The sequence below is a fragment of the Gopherus evgoodei genome, chromosome 4, assembly GCF_007399415.2.
Source record: "Gopherus evgoodei ecotype Sinaloan lineage chromosome 4, rGopEvg1_v1.p, whole genome shotgun sequence".
Lineage (NCBI taxonomy): Eukaryota > Metazoa > Chordata > Testudines > Testudinidae > Gopherus > Gopherus evgoodei.
In genome coordinates this window covers 146,361,523-146,383,234 of record NC_044325.1, presented here as the reverse complement: position 1 = coordinate 146,383,234, position 21,712 = coordinate 146,361,523, and the positions used below count along the sequence as shown (strand labels likewise).

Below are 21,712 nucleotides of genomic sequence, written 5' to 3'. Positions count from 1 at the left end.
TTCCCTTAAGCATGGCAAGTCTGATATTGCAGCACCCAGGGGAACAGGCCAATTATGATAGCCGCATTTTTGTATATAATTAAAACCTTCTCTATCGCATAGCCTACCATACCTAGCTGTGGAAGTGTTATTTATACAGCTTTAATTAATTCAATTTAAATTAGCAATACATGTATTAAATGAGATAAGCAGGTTTCAATCTGCCACTATTAAATAGCAGGAGCAGTTTTTGCTCTACTTAAGAAGGCACTATGAAAACTGGGATGATGGCTGTCCATGAATAGTAATTTCTGTAGGTTTTTTAATGACAAAGGCAACCTCGCCCATGGAGTATCACAGAAACAATGAACACCACAGAAAATTATGACCGTATACCTTTGCTGAGTTTACTTTTTTTTTTTAAATGTGGTTTCTTACATCTAAAGTGTCCTTAATCTGATTCTGCATTTTTGTTCACTTAAAAGATTGAAACTGAATATCCCGATGTATAAGACAAATCATTTCTATTTATTGACAAATATCTGTTGCAACACCAATTCAATGGAAAGCATTTAAAACATTTACCCAGAAAGAATTAACTTACAAAAAAAGACATTTTTACTTCAGTCTAAAAACAGTCTGTTTATTTTTTAAGTCAATTTCTGAGCTTAGACAATGGTTCTTGGTAAATATCAGTCCTTCAGCAGTGAAGATTGCTCTACCATCACCAATCACTCTTTAGCAGTTCCTGCAGATAGACAGAGTTGGTGTGATAAGCAGTCATCCAGTTAAAATGCCTATGAAATTTCCTATAGTAAGACTGAGAAGCATAATAACTCTGCCATGCTCGGTAATAGGACTTCCAGTATTCTTCATAATTCTGAATGTCATAGGGAAAGCCAGGAGAGCTCTCATCCTGAGTGCTGTACGAATAGTCTTCCTGGGCTCCTCTCTTTGGAGGACTGGGGGATTGCTGGTGAGGGCTTTTCTTACCTCGTTTGGAATTCTGTTTCACCACCTTCTTTTTCACCTGACTGTGCTTTAGGATTTGTGGCATCTGTTGGTGCTCCACTGGGCTCAGGGAGCAGCTTACGCTTTGGGAATAGTTTAGAGGAGTTTGATCTATAATGAGCACATCACTTCCTCTCTCTTGAGTATCTGAAGATGCTTCAAAGTATGACTTGTTTCCCCTACTATGAGAGGAAGCTCTGGAACTGTATGAGTTACTATCACTATCAGTGTCCCCAAATGAGACACTGTCTGCTACTGAGTGCATAGTCTCTTCCATCCTTATTTTTTCAAAAGCACCATTTTTAGGGTGCTGGTACTGCTCTCCAGGGCCTGTGTAACTTCTTATGATTTCAACCCTTTTCTCCAACCCTTCTTTAATGAAGTATTCATAGTCTTCAACAAACTCTGCAAAGCTCCATGGAATGGCAGGCTGTGGGTTCTTAAACGATGACAAGCAAGGAATTTTGGGGAGTGTATTTTTTAAGGTTTCCTTGTCCAGATGCTGATCAACATTTTGTTCAGTTGTTTTGCAAGCTGTTGCCATTTGATTTCTCTGCTGTGTGTTGAAGTTTAATGTCTTTGAACTCTTGCTAGTTTTTTCCGCATTTGCATGATCTTGGCAGCCTTTTAGTAGCTGCTTCTGTTTCAAAGCCCTTCTTGACTTGGACATGGACAAATTTTCACCTGGAACAGCAGGATCACATTGAGGTATCTGAGCACAGCTATTTATGTGTGTGTGCTGCACTGGCTCCTCTGGTCTTTTATGGGTCAAGATATGAGCATTCACTGAAGCATCTGCATGAGCAATAGCTGTGACCTCTACATCCCACTGTGCAAATTGCTCCATCAATCCAGTGGGTACAGGTTCTGCACAACAAAAAAAAAGCAGCCATTCAGTCAAAAGCAGCACAAGATTTCTTTCTTGATCCCGAAGAAACAAGTATGTTTTGCACGTTATATAACAAAATCCCAAATCATAACAGATTGTAAAGTGACAGTTGCCAAATTTGCTCTTTTTCCATAAATATTACCAGTATTTCTGGTGGAAGTTTTGTTTTTGTTTTTAAAAAAATACAATAGATGCATTTTTCTAGTAGAATGCCATCATTCTTTTCATAAATTATTCACAGTAAACTATGCCTATTATTCCAAGGGTAACCTTAGAGAAGAGCAATAACTCCGGTTATTAGAAGATATATTTATGGCTAACAATGTCAAATATAATACAATATTACCTCTCTGCTCCACCATACATCCTAATTAAAAACATCAGTTTTAAGATATATTAAAAATGTTAAAAGGGGCATGGAAAGGAAAATACAAAGCATTGCTAACAGGTAAATTCTGTTGTTGGGGAAAAGCAATGGTGAATCCATTCAGATTTCCCAGTTCCTCTCTCTTCTACTCCACTATTGTACCCATAAAGCCCACAAGACCTCAGCACTCCATTCTGCAGTTCTCATTGCCTTCTTACGAAAATCTATCCCTAAGTGTACAGTAAGTTTTAATTTTGTATAATTGCAGTGATTTAAAATAAAAGGTACAGGCCACCTAGTTAAGAGCTATTTATGTACGTTGTCAGTACCAACACTCTGCCTTACAAGACATATGCAGCTATTAGACTTCACATAGTATCTGTACATTAAACCACTGTTCATCATGACCACCTGTTAATTCAATTGTCACATTAAAACCAAAAAAATAACCAAGAGAATATAATGCAGACATAGTCAGGAGACAGACTGTACCTGGTAAAGGAAGGAGCTGAAGATTACATTTCTGTGCAATTTTCATCATCATATTCTCTTCCTCCCCACGGCAACAGTATGTCACAGCTAGGCCTAAGGTTCCTACAATACAGGGAGCGAGGGAAGAATTAGCTAGCCAGTTCCACAGATGCACCACTTGCAGCTGCACAACCCTACAACAGTGTTTTACCAAAGCGTCCAGCTCTACCAATCCGATGCATGTACGTTTCCCAGTCCAAAGGCACATCAAGGTTGATAACAAGATTCACCTTCTCAGCATCAATTCCACGAGAAGTCTTGAAGAGGGGGGGAAAAACAGAATTAATGGTGACTAGTCATATAAAAAGATGCAATTCATCTATCAGTTCAGGAGGCCCTTCTGTAAATTCTATGTATTTTAACATACGGTATGTGAAAACTATAAATTTCCTGGGTTGCTTAGGTTAGCTAGAAATAAGTGTATAAGCACTCGGCATTAAGATGTGCAACTGGAAGATCATTTGTATTACCATGCAGGAAGAATAAGCAGATGTCTGGGTACCAAGGGAGCACATATGCTCCCAGCTTATGAGAAATATACAGGACAGTAATATTTTTAGGTGGTAGAACTTCAAGCACTGAACTGAAGACAGCAGGAAGGAATAACCTTGCCCAGTCTTTTCATGTTTTTAAGTGTAAAGAAAAAGAAATTGTACCACAGCCAATAGTCCTGTGTCACAGACAAAAGGAGATATTGCTACTGCTCTCCTTAAAATGTGAAAGAGATGTTGTGTTGGTATCATACAAAGGAGAAAAGTAACTTCTGCCCTGCCCCCCATACCACCATCAAAAGATAAACACTTATTTCTCTGAAATTCATATAGGTTTCCAGAGCCTAACTACAAAAAGGTAATTAAAAATAAATAAGTATTTAAACTTTATGTTTTTAAAAACACTTTGAAAATTGGTTTTGTTTTCTGAAGATGAAAACTGGGTGGCAGTTTGCATGCTCCGCAGAGACAGAAAGTTGCTATTTTCAGATAAATGTTCTATAAATACTGCTAAATCAGACTGATCTCCAAATCAGCTCTACAATACATGAATTTATATTCTAGAGAACTATTTCTGCTTAACAGAAAAGGAAAAAAACTCACTAAGTCTGTGGAAATCAGGACTCTACAATGGAATTGCTTCAATTTAGCCATAGCATCAAGACGCTGGTTCTGATTCATACTTCCTGAAGAAACAAAAATGAATATTTAGAAACTGAAAGAGTATTTAGGTTATTTAGCCTTGTGCTGCTCAAACCCAGGGAAAAACAGGGCTCAATAAATTCTATTCCTGAAAGCTCGTGAAGTGGCATCCATCCTTCAGGCACTAATTCTAAGGCATGTTGTATCTACACCAGAAAATGGGGCTGACTGGAAAGTAGACAAATTTGAAAACATGATTAACAAAGTAGGGTATAAAATTACTCTCTTTTTGAGAGATTATCCTTTTCTCAAGTGTTTTAGTAACTTGGGTAACATGGAATGCAAATAAGTTTGACTTACTAACTACCATAAAGATGCAAATATTCTTACAGCCAAGGGAGACTACAAGAAAGGGGATTAGTGTTAATTACAAAATAAACAAAAAAGGATGGTTTGTTATAATTGGGCTGAGTTTTGTTTTATTGGCTTCTAATTGAGAGATATTCTTAATAAGTGCCCAAATGCATCAAATTACTCCACAATTCTGAACATTTCAAAGACAGGAGGACTTTCCTTTCCAAATACATCAATCCATTACAGTACTCCAAAGCATAAATGGGATTCCCTAGTACAGACTAGAAAACAAAGTGAAGTAATTGAACCATCTAACCAATAGGAAAAAAATAAAGTTAAGCAAATATTTAAAGATTCTCAGTGACCTTGCAAGAAATATCAACAGTGAAACATTACCTGTAAATTATTCATATAAAATGCCCCCAAGTCCCCACTTATGTCCTGAATACTCCAATGTCTACATTTCTACTGTGATTTTAGGTCAGTTTCGTACAGAATTCCAATTAACAGAAACAGTAAGTTCCAAATGCACTTGCCTGAAATGCACTCAGCAGGAAAACCTTTGGATGTCAGTACTTCAGCCAGGTGTTGAGCCCTAATACAACATATACATAAAGGTTGTAAATAAAATTACGTGCTTCCAGAGTTTCTTCAAGATGACAGACTGAAAGTGACTTAACAGCCTAAGCATTAGATCTGAACTTTCAACTCTTTTACAGCCAAAGATTAAAATCCAGCAGTTGTCTCAGCCATTCATCTTGTTAAGTTAGATACAGTGACACTTTATAATTCTGCAACTGGTGAAACTTTCAGTTTAGATTTCAAAAATCAAGTGTACACAGACATTAGTTCCCACAGCACTCAGGTAAATGCAGAAATTGCCCTGATGTCAAAATTCCCCCCTACCCCTACACTCGCTTGGTACTACGTATCACCCATTCAAGCTGCAGCCCTGCGTTCCAGAAACAGTAGCATTTCGGAGTTGAAATTTGCATGCAGGTTGTGTAGTAATTTGGGCTCTTTATGAAAGGTGCTATAAAAATGGAATATATTATGCCCACTGTTCACAGACATCTGAAAACATCATATTGTTAGTTTTAAGAAGTTATTGTCACCTGCTATGCAGATTTGAGAAGACCAAGGCCTGATTAAACGGAATCTTGCTGAAGAGCTCCTGCAAGTGCTCCGCCTTCTCCTCAAAAGTCTTATGAGGAAGTGAATGAGAATTCACAATTTTGTAATATTGCTTCAGCCCTATGCAAGAAATCAAAGCATGATAAGGTTAACAGTACCAAAAATTCACATAAAACTAGCAATGAATTGGTATTTAAAAGTTGATTCAAATATGTAGTTGTAGCTAGAATAAGGACATTAAAGAACTGGGAAACATTAGTTAACCAATATCACCACATGCTGAATTGGAATCTGGAAGGCTTTTTTTTTTTTTTTAAAAAGGTTTGGAATCTTTTCTTAAAGGTATGGAAAAAAGATAACCCACAACAGAGAGAAAAATAACCACTCTCCCATCATAGATACTTTGGCTAAGAAAAGTTTGGGTATAAGCACGCTTTTGAACAAATCATGTGATCTATAAATAAATGATAAACCAAGTACTTTGAAACGGTTTTTGTTTTTATTAATTATACTCATAGCTGAATGTTAAATATTCAGATTTTATTTGCCTAAAAACATTAAAGTTATGGATGTGAAACTTATACATACCAATGAGACTTGGGTCAGTGGGGTTCAACCTCACAAAGGTAGGGTCTCTCATGTACCTGGTCAAAGCATTAGCCAGTGATTCAGGGTAGGTAGCAGAAACAGCCAGCATCTGTTTGTTGGCTGGCAAAGAAGAATAAATCCAGCTAAGAGAAAGTAAGATATTGAAAGTGAATGTATCCCCACATAAAGCATGTTTTAGAGCTGAAAGATTCTGCATGTTAAAACTACTGCTAGGCTTATGAGAGAAACACTAGTATTTTTCTTACTTGACTTGTTCCTGGAAGCTGCCTTCTTCCAGAAGCTTGTCAGCTTCATCAAGAATGAAAAGGCGGATACTGGCTGTATTCAGACAGTCCAATTCTATGAGTTGCTTTATTCGACCTACATGATAAGAGAGAAGTGAGACACTTTAGCTCCAAAAATATTGAAGAAAAGAATCTGGTTGAGACAAGACAAGACACTATCTGTTGCAAATCAAAGACTTGTTACCTAACCCACTTATTAAATAAATCTTTTTTAAAAAGTATATTTAGACTAATCACTCACTAAATATACTTCTCTGGTCTAATTTTCTTTTGCTTCAGACTTTGAAATTGTCTCATGTGACTATGGGACAAGAATTCAAGATTGCATTTACGTACCAAATATTGTTCTGTTGAAATGTGTGTCACTGAATTGTGACTAAAGTACAGTGAAGTGTGCTCTTACCTGGAGAACCTACAGCTATGTGACACTTTTTTAGTCTCATTTTGTCTTGGTTCAAAGGAGTCCCTCCGATGAAGACATGACATTCCAAGCCCTCCATTTTGATTCCAATAGTTGTGATAACAGCATGAATCTGCACGGCAATTTCTCTTGTAGGGGCTAAGACCAGGATCTGAAAAAAATAGAGAACTTGGCTTTGAAGGGACAGTAATGGTTCAGTGGATTAGATGCAGTCTTTCACCTCTACACCCCTGCTTTAACTACAGCTTAGGTAGCCAGTGACAAAGTTTTTACCATCAGCTCTTTCATGACTTGTGTAACACTCGTTAGAAGTCAAGTCAAGTTCTTACTGGACAGGTCCTCTCACCCTCCCTTCCTCGAATCAATAAGTTGAGACTGAATTCCTTTGGCCCCCATAAAAGCTCCCCCCTGCAGAGTAGACCTGAGAAATATTGATAGGATGGTATAGGTGGAAGTCTACTATCACAGTCCATGATATATTTGTCCTAAGAAAATATTTCTATCACTGAGATTGCTGAGCCTACAAGATTTTTTTTGTGCTTGTAAAGCCTAAAAATGACTAACAAGGGAGGCATGGGTATTCCCCTTATGCCCCTCCCCCCCCAATTTACTTCATTATAATCTATCAAGCAATCTACTATTAAAGCAGTTTACAAAATAAGTCAACAGCTCCGCAGCATTGCATTCTTATTAGGAGCTTCTGGCATCAAGGCACTGAGATATAACAGTAAAATATATGATGCACTTCATTCAAATGTAGACAATCACACAATATTGATCAATAAATTGATCAATATCCTGTCCTGCATATGGATTTTAGTGTAAAACTTGAGGTCTGGGTGATGATCGCTTTGGTTATTCAAATACCTTGGACAAGGACCTGGAGATGTCCCCAGGCCACTACAAACCACCACATCTTCAGGGCTCTCACCTGGGTTGCCGGGTTTTCCAGTATGAGGGAATCAAGGGCAATGGTCGAGAACACACAGGTTTTGCCGGTGCCAGATTTCGCCTGCACAATGAGATCTGAAAGGGTTTGAAGGGCCCCAAGTCAAGCAGCAGCCGGAACAGGTGATGCTCTGTTATTAGGGGCTTTGCGGACTCCCTGCACACAGATAGGGGCCGAATCTCTACCAATCTCTCCTTCCCTTCAGAAGCAAACCACAGGCCCCAGCTCCCGACCCCGACCCCACCCCGCGGAGGGGGAGGGCAGCTCCCAAACCCGACCCCGACCCCACCCCGCGGAGGGGGAGGGCAGCTCCCACCCGACCCAGACCCTCCCCCGGGGGGGGGGCAGATCCCAAACCCGACCCAGACCCTCCCGGGGGGGGGGGCAGCTTCCAAACCCGACCCAGACCCTCCCCCGGGGGGGGCAGCTCCCAAACCCGAACTCGCCCCTGGCCCCACCCGATCCCCTCCAGCCCCTGCCCCCCGGCAGCCCCGCGCCCGCTCACCCAGGCCGCAGCGTCCCAGCGGAATGGCTTTCAGCTGCACCGGGGAAGGCCTCAGGAACCCGGCGGCCTCCAGCCCCGCCAGCACCGGGGCCGACAGCAGCAGCGACCCGAAGTCCGCCGGGCCTCCAGGGATCAGCACGTCCCGCGTGCGAAGCCGGGGCTCGGCCGGAGCCGCTGCAGCGGCCGCCATCACGGAAAGCAGGCAAGATTGCGAACTCTCGCGAGAAGCCGCAAAGGCCCGCGAAGCCTCCTGGGGGAAAACTTTATCAGCGGCCCTGCGGCGCGGACAGGGCCACGGGCGGAAGGAACCATTGTGTGTTCGGGGGAGGTGGAAGGAACCATTGGGTGATTTGGTGATAGACTCCTGGGGACTGAAAGGGGGGAGGAGGCATTTGGAGAGTGAGAAGGGGGGGCAGCAGGGAGCTCCTATGAGGGGACACAAAGGGGAGCAGGAGACTGGGGGGAACATAGGAGCGCTGAGAGGTGGGGGTATCCTCCACTCGTCCCCCCATCCCACAGGGCATCCCCCAATTGCCCACCCAGTTGCCTTCCTTCATGAGCACTGCAGTCCCCCCAGTTCTGGGCGCCACACTTAGCATGGGGTATAGCACATTCATCAGAATTAATACACCCGCAAGCTCCTGAGCAGGATTAATAGATATGCCCATCTGTTTGGGCACTGTTCTCTCTCTCCCTTGTATGGGGGACACGACAGGCACATGTTATTTTCTACCACTAACCCCTATGATTTCAATAAAATAAAAGTGGGTGTGATAGCTTTGGATAGCTTGAAAGCTTCTCTCTCTCACACCAATAGAAGTTGGTCCAATAAAAGATAGGACCTTACCCACCTTGTCCCTCTAATATCCTGGGACTGACATGGCTACAACCACCCTGCATACAGCAATGTTCTTAATTTGGCCTGGGCAATATCTACATAACATGTACAGAGTTTCTTGTCAGCAGAGGGTGCTGCCACTGCATATATTGTGTTTCCTTTATTAATTTTGACATAGACATATAGCTTAATCGGGTCTCTGTGTGTGACAGGATAGCAGAATGCACATGGGATTTCCCACGGGAGATGTGAGGAAAATTTGCTCTTGCTGCAAATTGTCACTACCACAGATCTACACACTTGGTTTGGGGCTGATTTATATTAAATGTATGGAAGTGGAACTTACTAAATGGACACATACAGACTAATCAGGTCTAATAATCTATTGAGGTTAATCTTAAGAAGCTCAGCATTTGAATTTGGAGTAACAAAGTACCAGAAATTTAGCATGCCAGTATATTACTACTCTACAGGACACGTAGGGATCCCAACTGAGACTGTGTTAGGTGATGTACATACAATTAGTTAATCCGCAGTCCCCATACCAAGGAGCTTCCAATCAAACAAGAGTGAAAGTATCAATATCCTCATTTTACAGATGAAAAACTGAGATATCGTCCAAAAAGTTCATGATAAAGTTACATACTAAACCCAGATCGCCCTGGGTCCCAGTCCGATATCTTAACCACAAAACCATCCTTCCATTCAGTAAATGCCTCAACTTTTACTTTTCTAGAAAACATCAGGAAATACGAATTCCTTGCTAAGAGACCTTTATTTATTTATTCACTTAGGTTTGTTAGCTTTTAGCCTCAAGCCCAGTGATACGATTTAGTAGCAGGCTCTATATGGAGCAGGTTATAGAGCTCAAGCAGAATCCCATTACATTTTGTTCCATATGATAAAAAGACTCCTTTAGCAAACCAACACTCACGCCATTTATCTCACATTTGCTGCTCAGAAATTGCAGCCGCGTAGGTTTGAGCATAAAAAATAACCCTCCATAACTGAAATTCCAGCAAATGAAAAAAACTCTGTGTGGCTGTACAACTGACATGATTAATTACACAATTTAGTAATGTGGTATGATCCTTCAAGGGGGAGGGCTGGGTTTGTTTTGCTCTTTATAAAATCTGGGCCTATTCATTATTGTCCACGGCTGGGCAATAAATAACTTGCCCTGTTTAGCATATGCTTTACTGTAGACTGATATGCAGTTCAACAATAACTTTGACTGTGCGATTTATTAGGTGGGGAAGTGTGCAGTAGCTTTAAAGGAAAGTAGGTGGAATTTAATTGATAGTGATTGTCTGTGGCAATGTGCCATGTCCAATGTTATCAACTATTGCAGCAATTCCCATTGTTCTCCGTTGGCAGATATGTCAGACTGGACATCCAGCAGTTCTATTTTTTATTTAATTTTAAATGACCTGGAGTTTTCAATATAGAAACCTACAGGTAAAGTCCTGGCCACACTGAAATCAATGGGAAAAAAAATAACATTGATTTCAGTGGAACCAGGATTTCACCTACAGACTGAACAAAAGAGAAGGAAGGAAGATAGAGCGATGATCCTTGGGATACATGTGTCTGTGTGGGACACATTCATTCTGGTTCTCTGAGACTATTATTGCCTCTTGGATCTTTGACCAGCTACTATTTTAATCTCATAACTGATGCAAAATTGAAGATTCCTTGTGCTAGGAGTAGTACATCTGATACTATTCACTGCAGGAAGGGATAGCTCAGTGGTTTGAGCATTGGCCTCTTAAACCCAGAGTTGTGAGCTCAATTCTTGAGGGGGCCACTTAGGGATCTAGGGCAAAAATTAGTACCTGGTCCTGCTAGTGAAGGCAGAGGACTGGATTTGAGGTCCCTTCCAGTTCTAGGAGATAGATATAGCTCCAATTATTTTTTTCCCTTCCTCCTTCTCCTCTCCCTCCCAGCTGATGTTCCAGCACTCTCTTTTCCTTCATTAACATGTTTTCTCCATCTTCCATCTCCCTAGATTACCTTAGTATCTAATTCTGCTTACCAGGGCTTTTTTTTTTTTTTAAACAAAACCATAACTTTGCTTTAGCATGTGGCTATGTGATAATTTTAGACCTTCTGCCTGCTCTGTAGTTCAGAGCTTTCTTTATAAAGAAACTCTGAGTTCCTTTATGTGTACAGTACTTTCTACCAACTTTCTTCACACATCTTAAGTCCCAGATGCAAGCATGTTCTTTGTATTTATACACATACCTCACCTAATGCATAAACCACAAGATTGCTTTTAGGTCTTCTAGTCCATTCATTGCATTTATATACTACCGTGACGGGCCCTCTCCAAATACCACAGATAGATTTTGTTGCCTACAAAATGTGTAGTTGAGTTCTCTATGAACTCTGCAGTTCTTCCATAGTTAGATAGCTTAGACAAGTATAAATGAGTACTATGTAGGTGATCACTGTACGCTTGCAAAACCATCTCAAACTATTAGGGATTAGGACAGAAGGCAGATTATCCCACATCTGCCCACTGCAGGGTTTCTTGCCTCTTCTTCTGAAGCATTGGGTGCTGGCCACTGTCAGAGACAGATACTGGACTGATAGATCACAGGTCTGATCCTGTCTGACAAATCCTAGGTTCCTATGCTCCTGTTTCTGCAGCAGGTTCCAGCTTGGTACTTTAAGCAGACAGCATTATATATATATTTGGCATTGAAGAAAAAGGGAAATTCAGTTTGAAACGATGGAAGCTGAGAAGAACTGCATCAATTCAGTGCCCGATGCAGCAGAGCTGTTGGCAGAATCACTGCCTCTGGGAAAAGGAGTCCCAGTATAGATGTCTATATAAAAATTTGTCTCTGCACCCAGCTGCAGAGGATATAATCACACAGAGATGGAAACTTGCAGTGGGAGCAGGAGGAAAAAAAAATATCATGGCTGACATGAGCTACCACAGCTTTGGTAGATGTGATATTCTTCGAGGTGCTGTTGGAACCAGCCTGGCACTGCTGCAAGCTTCCTAGCCAAGACCATTAAAAGAGCTGATTTCTTTTTGGAATTGGGATCCCAAGAAGAAACTGGCTGCATCTCAGGCTGAACAGCAACACCAACTCCTTTCAACTAATTTCTTTAGCGTGACCAGCAATTTTTTCCTCCCAGCCAAAGTGACGTTGTTGCAGTTGCAATAGTTCCCAGTATTGCTATTTTCCCACTGTGCATGACATACGTACATACACAGATAAAAGCATTTGTGAGAAAGTGATCCTTAATGTGCAGCCAGTTATCCCTCAGAACCTATGCAGCCGTTCACATGCAATTGGTATTTGTTTTAGGGATAGAATCTTGACTAGACAAAGGTTTGCAAGGCCTGTGCATTGCAGGGGTGGATTTAAAACACAAGCAGATGTGGAGATTGCCTCAGCAAGACCAACACAGGAGATTTCAGGAGCGAAGTGGTCCAAGAAGACAGGGAGGACACTTGGCACAGGGCTGGTGGGAGGCTGTGCCGAGTGCAGGCGCAGTGTGAAAGAAGACACAAGGCCAGGAATGGGAGGAGGACTCAAAAGGAGCAGTCAGCTCAGGAGAGAGGAATGAGAAGAGTGTAGGAGGGCAAAGTAGGGAGGAGGAAATGAGAGGAGAGGTATCTGTGGGGGCTGAGTCATGAGGAACCTTCAAGCGAGGATGGGAAGTTTGGAATCATGATCAGGTTCAAAGTAGTGTCAACAACCTTCTTCCTACTGAATGCCCTTAAACCAAAGCACCAATAACTGCGTTAGTCAGGAAAGAAAACAGATACCATCAATCATCATTACTGCCATGAACCAGAGTGAGAATTGTATCTTCTGAATCTTTTAGCTTATTGGATAGGACCTGTTTTACAAAACCACAGCCCAGCTGATCATGGCCACGGGGGGGGGGGGATTTGCCTCAGGCCCCGGGCCCCACAGAGGCCCCCACAAGAGTTTTTCGGGGGCCCTGGAGCAGGGTCCTTCACTTGCTCTGGGGGCCCCGGTAAACTCTTGCAGGGCCAGGGCCCTCAGAGCTTCTTCCGCTACAGGTCTTTGGTGGCAATTTGGCGGCGGGGGGTCCTTCTGCTCCTGGACCCACCACTGAAGTGCCCCGAAGACCTGTGGTGGGGGGTCCTTCCACCCCGGGACCCACCGCCGAAGTGCCAGGTCTTTGGCAGCAATTTGGCGGTGGGGGCCCTCTAAATCCTCTGGGCGGCCCTGCAACTGATACAAACAGGCTTTGCATCCCTTCTGAGGCCTCAGTATGACAGTAGTGGAGCTGGGAATCAGAAGTAAATGAGAGAGAAAAGCTTTTAAGAGAGCATTCACTAAAGGTCAAATCCTGGACTGGTTGAAGTGAAGAGAATCAACACTGGTTTCAAGGGTGAGCAGGATGATCTGGGACCAACATGGCTATAACACTGCACGCATAAATTAGTTCCATGTTTTATTTTTCAGATGAGGTTTTGTTAGGTGTTTGTACTGATTAAAAAAAAAAAATACAGTCCCTAGTCCATTTTTAGTCAGCAGAGCTTTTTATTATTATTCCATGCTGGCTCCTAACGGGAAGTAAATGTCTAACCAAGAGATCATTATCACTGTATAATCTGGGTCCTGAGAGAGACAAGGAGCCTTTTAGGAATATGGACATGGCAAACGGTTTGATTAAATAAAATCCCTTGTAACCCTTTTAAATGGAATTGATGTGATCTAAACAGACAATGAAGGGCAGCAGGAAGCATTTGCTCTCTGGGGGAGGAGCAGGGCAGAGGTGATAAAACAGCAGTTGATCAGATTTATATGACCTGAGCAGTAATTTTTCTTACCCTTAGTCAGAGGCATCTTGTAATGAATCTTAGGTAATTTAAATATAAAGAATTATTTCTCTTTGTGATGCATTGTTATTAGTGTATTCTTCAGGCTGTAGCCCACAAAAGCTTATGCTCAAATAAATTTGTTAGTCTCTAAGGTGCTCCTGTTCTTTCTTCAGAGACAGTATCTTAATTCAGAAGGGCACTGCTATTTTTTTATGTATGTAAATGTTTCTGGCTCTATACTAGGCTCTGGGATGGAAGAAGTGTTATTAGAATCAGGCCAATGGCTGTATGCTGGGTAACCACGTGACATAAGTGGTAGCTTTATTGTTCCACTGAGGCTTTCCCTGTAGTGTCAAAGGGTATGTCCATACTACCCGCCATATCGGCAGGTAGCAATAGATTTTTTGGGGATTGATATATCATGTCTCATCTAGACGCGATATATCGATCCCCGAACGCGCTCCCATTGACTCCGGAACTCCACCGGAGCGAGCAGCGGTAGCAGAGTCGACATGGGGAGCCGCAGACGTCGATCCCGCGCCGTGAGACCCAAGGTAAATCGATCTAAGATACTTCGACTTCAGCTACGCTATTCACATAGCTGAAGTTGCGTATCTTAGATCGATGCCTCCCCCCAGTGCAGATCAGCCCAAAGAACTTAGGTCCCATTCCTGCTGCTTTCCCAGGTGTAGGCAGTTAAAGGATCAGAGCATGTGATTATATAAGCTCTTTATAAACTCAATATTTATCAATTTTTAAAATCTCATATTTTAAAGCCAATTTTATGAGCTTTGGGGCCTGACTAAATAATTTTGAATGCTTACAATTGGCAATATTTGATAAATGGCACTTCCCAAACCTTGTCCATGAGTCTCTGCTGGGATCCACTAGCACTGACTCCTGTGTCAATGCAGAGAGCCGCTGATGTCCGCATACAGGACTGGGGCCTCACAGTCTAAAGACTGCAACCTGCATCATTACCTTGGTGACTGAGAGCATGGTGTTTTTGGCCTACAGGAGCACTGCATAATTGTTTTAGCATCCCTAGCTGTTGTAGAAACACCCCTCGTCCAGCAGCGATTATACTGCCATAAATCAAACTAGCATATACACATTTTGCCCCCAATCACCTAGAGCACAGATGACTCTGGAAATTTTAGCATTTAGACAATGTACAAATGCACCTCACAAAATATAACAATGAGCAGGTATACTTCCATTTCAGTTTAATCCAATTGCTTTACAAATGCTGCTAGTTTCTCAAATGACCCACAGTCAAGACTACACAGTCTTGAGAGTGGCTTGAAAGAGAGCTCATTGCCTTCTATGAAATGGAATCAGGGGCGGCTCTAGCTTTTTGGCCGCCCCAAGCATGGCAGGCAGGCTGCCTTCAGCGGCGCACCCGTGGGAGGTCCCCAGTCCCGCGGCTTTGGCGTACTCGTCGCCGAATTGTCGCCAAATCCGTGGGACCGGCAGACCTCCCGCAGGCAAGCTGCCGAAGGCTGCCTGACTGCCGCCCTCGCAGGGATCAGCAGGGTTCCCCCCAGGCTTGCCACCCCAGGCACGCGCTTGGAGGGCTTGTTCCTGGAGCCGCTGCTGAATGGAATATTTCTGTCAACCTAGTTTATTCTCTTAAATTGCACCTTTGCCAAGAAATATAGCCACCAGCATTGTAGGGATCTTATATTAGGACAGACCTTCTGCAAGAGAGAGACACTCATCTGAAAGGAAATGTGTATCCATCATACGAAGCCATTATGCTCTTTCTTTCCTTCCTTCCTCCCTCCCTGTGGCTATATCCATCTCTTTATTATTCTCCTCCAACCAGAGAATCTCCCCTGGGGGCTTATGAGCATTATTTCTTTATTTGCTTTCTAATCTTTACGTTTCAAAACCATATTTTCCCTTCCCCAAATCTCCTGGATTTTTCATCATTTCTCCCCCTAAAATTAAAAACTAAATCTGATGAAATAACATGTAAAAGTTGCATTTTCTGCGATGTGCCGTTCTTAGAGTTCCTGACTGTTTTACGGCTGCAGCAGTGTACAAGAGGGATTTCTCAGAGTGGGGAGAGAGGGAGGGAAATCATGGAGATAAAATCCAGGAGTTTGAGTTTCTCAGGGCAACCGTGCAAAAGACTGTGCTGGAGCTTCTTATTCACCCTTTACTGACTAGGGCCCCGATCCTGCAAGATCTTCCGTGTTTGTAGGCTTACACCACTCCAGTCCTAGAATCTATGAATCTATAAGTGAACAGGGCTCTGCATGAGCACAGGTACTGCCTACGTGGATGCAGCTTGCAGGATCTCTGGTTATAGCATGGGAATGGTGGTTTTATGCTGCATTAGAAATAGGGCCAAATTCTAGCCACCAGGAATTTGATTTGGTACATGCAAAAAAACCTGTGGACAGTGGGGAAGGTTTTCTGTCCTAATCCTCTCTTCCCCTAAAACCAGCAGAGAAGGTGCTCTACAGGTTCCCCCATGACAGAATCCTAACAGTCCGGGGGGGAGGGGGAATCCCACTGTTTTGGGCACACACAGCTACACACATACACAGTTCTTCCTGCACAGGTCATTCCTGCACCTAGCAGGAGGAAGTGCGGGCATTGCCAGTCTGAGCCGGGCATAGAGTATTGCTGCTGTTTGGAAGTGTATGTGTGCACCTGTTCTAGAATAACAGATATAGAGAAGATAAATTTGGCCCATGGTTTGGAGCTACGGAGTCCACTGAGCCCCAGTTACATGTGTGGACGCTAATCTCTCTCTTATTGCCCCCTATATTAAAACAGGGCAGGTCTTTACTCTGTGCCAGTGGAGATGCAAATTGGAATCTGCATGCAGTGTAACATTTCACACTGGCCTGTGTTCCCATTAACAGCAGCACCCATTCTCTATCTCAGGTGTACTAGCTGTTGACAGGAGGATCACATGTGATGAAAAGGAAGGCCTGGTTGGCAGGGCCTCAATAGCCCCATTCTAACTCATCAGTATGCAGGTTAGGGATGATGCACAGAGAGGGAAGCCTGCAGTGTCCCCACATACTCTTTAGGAATCAGTGTATACTGGACTTCACCCTCCGGGGGCCCTTCTTACCTCAGATTCTGGAGCACTGAATTCCATATTTCAGGTGGTTCCATATTTCAGTCCAGCCATGAGAGATTTGTACAGTTCCACTTTGCTTCTCTCTAGCTAATCTGTCTGCAACAAAAATCACAGGGAAGTGTGTTCTAGTACTGACCCTTCAAAATAGCCTCTAGGAATCCTCTAGTTAACCTGCATGATTTGGGGGCCAGAGTGGGTCTGGGGGAAGGAGGTTAGATCATTAGCAGAAGTAGTAATTATAACCATAAACAAGGGAAAGAATATAAAACCTGAAGCTTTGGGACATGAACCCAATGACCAGGGTCTAAGAGACAACTTTCTCCAGGGGCAGGTTATCTCACAACTGCCTAGTGCAGATTTTATTCCTCTGAAGTGGCTGTTACTGACCACTTCTGGAGACACCGGAACACAGGCATTGCCAGACTGAATCAGACCCGAGGACCATCCAGCCCAATGTCCTGTCTCCATCAGTGGCCGGTACTAGATACTTCATAGGAAGATATAACAACCCTGCAGCATTAAGATGTATGACGTGACGAGCTGGGAAAATGCATGTATTACTTTTTATAACTAACTATCGTGTAACTCAGGTTCTCTGTTCAATTTGGTGTTATTAGCTGCCTGAATGCACAGAGTTAAGGGAGACTGTAAAAGGGAGGTTGTTAAGGAACCCAGGAAAGGTAAGACCATGTCCTAGGCAAGGAGCATTCCCTCAAACAACAGCCATGTTCATAGCCATGAAGAGAGACTTCTCAGCCACAGTGCTGGGAGGGGGCAGGCGGTCAGAGGCTGACCAGGATGTGTCAGTGAAAAGGCTGTTTGCAGTGTGGTTGTAGTGGAAAAGGCTGACAGTTTGACTAAAGCTCTCAGAGACAGGGGACACAGGCTGCAAGCAGTGTAGGCTGCTTCTCCCAACTTAGAGATGGGGAATAAACCAGAGCTGCCTCAGTTATGGCTAGAAAAGCTAAGCGTAGGTAAGGGAACATGCATGTAGGCCTCTTAGTTATTTTAAATCTAGTTTTTTAAGCACACACAGGGCAAAATAAATCATGTTTTGTTTTGAAAATGCTCTTTCTGTATACTGCAACCATATGCAGTCTCTTGGGATCTCAAAGAGAAACCTCAGTGGGGTCCAAAGTTGGACCTGCTGAATTAGTCACAGTTGATACCTGTAACCTATGTCCTGGTCTAAGAGTGGGCCAATTGCAGAATTCCACTCCAAGAAAGGTAAAGGCCTGAGGCCTCACACCTTTGTGGGGTGTACTTGGAGAATCCCCAAGAAGAGACAGCAGTGCAGCTACCATCTGTAATGATCACCTAACTAATCTGCCTCCCACGTTAGATCACATCCTATTTTGTTTAATTAATTATGGTAACTCTGAATACTCATATGCATCTCAAATCCCTTTTTAAAATCTCGCTAAGTTATTGTCCTCAATGACTTCCTGTGGCAATGAGTTCTACAGTCTAACTACACATGATGTGACAGAGTATTTCCTTAGTCCAGACAGGATGGTGAACTAGAGGAATCTCAAGCCTGATTCAGTCTAGCAATTCCTATGAGCTACAACATAATCTTAGCTTATTATTTTTAGCTGTTAAGCACTGAGAACATGCTCAGCACTGTAACAAGATACACAGAGCAGATAGACCCTAGCCCAGAGATCTTATAATGTGAACAAGAAAGAGAATCCCAAAGCAGGGAGTAGCTGATGGAACCTTTGCCAAAGCCAGGCTTTCCTAAACAGTTGTTAAACACAAATGACATACAGTTTTAATTCTGCACTAGATTAATGTTCCTTCTGAATGTGTGTGTGTGTATATATTAGTGGCCTTATATAAAGAGAAGTAATCTTACAAACAACTGTGATGTGCCTGCTGTGACATTTTATACACTCCCCTATGACCTTTGCTTTGCTAACATAATGTTTAATCCATTTTAACCCCCCATAGTATCATTTTTAAGTAAATCATGTTCCAAACTAGGTGACTTTCACAGAGCTCCCATCTGGAAGGACGTAGCCATTCAGAGGTTCTAGCCCTTCAGAGGTTCTAGCCCAGGCAGAACTGATGTGATTTGCTCTGCTAAAACAATATTTTGTTCTTTACATATGTATACTATATGATCCCTCTGGCTGGGCTCTCTCTTGTTCTCCTCCCCCTTAGCCTTGTAAAATATCAACCAAGAATCTACATTAAGCTACTTTGTGTACAGACTATTTGGCCTGTAATGGTCAAATTCCAGGTGGTGCTGAGCATAAACACCTGCCATAAACCTCCAAACAATAAGGGGAACCTTTCTCTGACTTGGTGGGGGGGGTGCTCATTTGGGATTGCCCCTAAATCCACAAGCAGGTCTTTGCACAGCCATTAATGATGGAGCCAGATTGCTTAGGGCCAGGGGTGTGGTTTGTGATCTCTTGTACACTTCCGGGCCCTTTAGCCTCCATGCAGTGCTGAGATCCAAACCAGATTTCCAGAGTCTCCCGAGCCAGTGCTATAGCCACAAGACTATCCTTCCTCCTCTTGCCATATATTTCTACAGGTTGAACTTCTCTAGTCCGGCACCCAGGGCCAGTGCAGCCATTTAGGTGACCTAGGCAGTTGCCTACAGAGCTAGGATTTGGGGGGCAGCATTTTCTTCAGCAGCAACCGTGGCGGCCGGATCTTCGGCTGCCCCAGTCGCCGCTGGCATTTAGGCGGAGGGAGCTGGGGCAGGGGGGCACGGAGCAGGCCGCCTGCAGCAAGTAAAGGGGGAGGCAGCAAGCAGGGGAACTCCCGCTCTAGCTCACCCCTGCCCCACCTCTTCCCTGAGCATGTCGTGGCTGCTTCACTTCTCCCGCCTCCCAGGCTTGCAGTGTCAATCAGCTTAGGCGCCGCAAGCCTGGGAGGCAGGAGAAGTGAAGCGGCGATTGCGTGCTAGGGGAGGGGGCAGGGCAGGGGGGGTGCTGCAGGGCGGAGAGTGTGGAGCTGCCGCAGGGGGTGGGGGGCACCTCAGAGCAGAGGAGGGGGAGCTGCCCCGGGGGGGAGGGCGCCCAGGGCGGAGGACGGGGGAGGGCACAAGGTGGAAATTTCGCCTAGGGCACGAAACATCCTTGCACCGGCCCTGCCGGCACCCTCAGGACCTGACCGGAATTCTTCGAACCACAGGAGGTCAATGCAGAATGCCAGCGGGTCTCCATAGGCCCAAGAAGTAGGAGTGTGGGGGGTGCTACAGCACCCCCAGGCTTTGCTCCCAGCGTTGCCTCCCGCCTGGGGGCCCAGCTGCCAGCTGGGGTCCTGACTGCCGGCCCCCTGCCCAGGGACTTCGAAGCTGTCTCCAGGTCCTCCCCCTCCCTCCCGGAGCTTGAACGCCATGAATCAGCTGTTCGCAGTGCGCCGGAAGCACTGAGTGGGAGGAGGAGAAGTTGGTAAGTGCGGGTCTGCTGGTGCACAGGAGGGCAGAGGAGGGAGCTTGGTGCTGGGTGGATGCGCCACACCCACTAATTTTTCCCCATGGGTGCTCAGGGGCTGGAGCACCCACGAATTCGGTGCCTATGCAGGACCATGGATGTTGCTGGATCAGGGAGTGCCGGATTAGAGAGGAGCAACCTGTATTACATTAATGACACCTGAACAAAGTTCGTGGTCCCTTTGAAATAATGGGATACGCCACTCCCAGTAAAATTGCACAGGTTTTCCAAACCAGGATTTGTGGGTTTAAAATATATTTTAGATTTAAAAGTTGTTAAAGCTAAACCTGCCACTGCTCCTTTGTTGCCATTTCGCATTCCTTTTTTCGCTTGTTATCAGACTGGCATGTTTAGCTTTGAAGGATTCGCCTTTAGTATCTGAGAGGACACAAAATTATTCAGAACAAATCTCGGTTTCTTTGATATATTTTTTAAGTGAGATAATCTTATCCTCCCACCCCAGATGTGTTAGCAGGAAGACACTGAGACTGCTCAGTCCTCTTCAGCATGTCTGACTCACTCTCAGGGTTGTGGTATTTACACGTGTTTATATCGCCATGGTGACTATTTTTGTTCTCTATAAATCAAAGCACTTTAAAATGAAAAGGGCCATTGATAGTGGCACACACACACAGACTTCATATCCATGATTGAACATCGTGACTCTGAGCATCCTGTGCATTCATTTCCTTTATGAAAATGACAAATGGCAATTTACCAGTAAGTAAAGTCTTTGGGGCAGCAGTTACATCTTCGTTGCTTTAAATAACTGGCAAAGTCTTGCCTTTTCCCCCAACAGAACTAGTGTATGCAGCTGCTATAAATAATAATAAATAGTCTTAAAAGGCTCAAGCCAGTGCCCTTCTGCTGACTGCATAGGTCCATAGCTGGGCCTTTCATCCTGAAGGATCCCAACCAGCTTTACAAGTTTCAGCTGAAACATAAATGATACATACGGATCACTTCAGATACTATATACTGCTTAAAAGCTCATGGGAACACTATACAGTAATATGGGACAGAAAGCAAAGAATATTGTACAGCCAGAGGAATTTTAGGTAGGCAAAATTTAGCCAGCACACCAGAATTAACACTCCTCACTCTTATGAAAAAATGCCAGAGGATTTTTAAGGACCATGCATGCTAGGTAAGCACATGATATTACTGCTGTGCCTCCGTTTCCTCTCACATCCCAGCCCCACTCTTTTGTCATCGTCTTCATTACATCATCTGTGAAATTAAATTGTAAGTTATTTCAGGGCAAGGCCCTTGCACTATTTACCTTTATTGCTTGCTGCCGAACACACTGTTGGATATCAGGTAATAACGAAATATTA

At 43.7% G+C, this 21,712-nt stretch overlaps 1 protein-coding gene across 1 annotated transcript; it reads right to left on the bottom strand.

The window, feature by feature from the left end:
- Positions 1 to 486: 486 nt before the first annotated feature.
- DDX20 (DEAD-box helicase 20) lies at positions 487 to 9,943 on the bottom strand. Its single transcript, XM_030562220.1, has 12 exons — positions 9,939 to 9,943; positions 8,167 to 8,537; positions 7,644 to 7,738; positions 6,695 to 6,863; positions 6,253 to 6,367; positions 5,987 to 6,129; positions 5,380 to 5,518; positions 4,801 to 4,859; positions 3,872 to 3,954; positions 2,929 to 3,034; positions 2,739 to 2,840; positions 487 to 1,857 (listed from the first exon to the last, which is right to left on the bottom strand). Exons 1-12 carry the CDS (start codon positions 9,941 to 9,943, stop codon positions 704 to 706), a joined length of 2,541 nt encoding a protein of 846 aa, XP_030418080.1. The 3' UTR covers positions 487 to 703.
- Between the last annotated feature and the right edge of the window lie 11,769 nt (positions 9,944 to 21,712).

Excerpts from the sequence above, each read along its gene's own strand:
- DDX20 (XM_030562220.1), bottom strand. Across the intron at positions 6,130-6,252 it reads AGCTTCCAGGAACAAGTCAA|CTGGATTTATTCTTCTTTGC; the intron begins GTAAGAAAAATA and ends ACTTTCTCTTAG. Across the intron at positions 3,035-3,871 it reads TCCTGATTTCCACAGACTTA|ACTTCTCGTGGAATTGATGC; the intron begins GTGAGTTTTTTT and ends CCCCTCTTCAAG.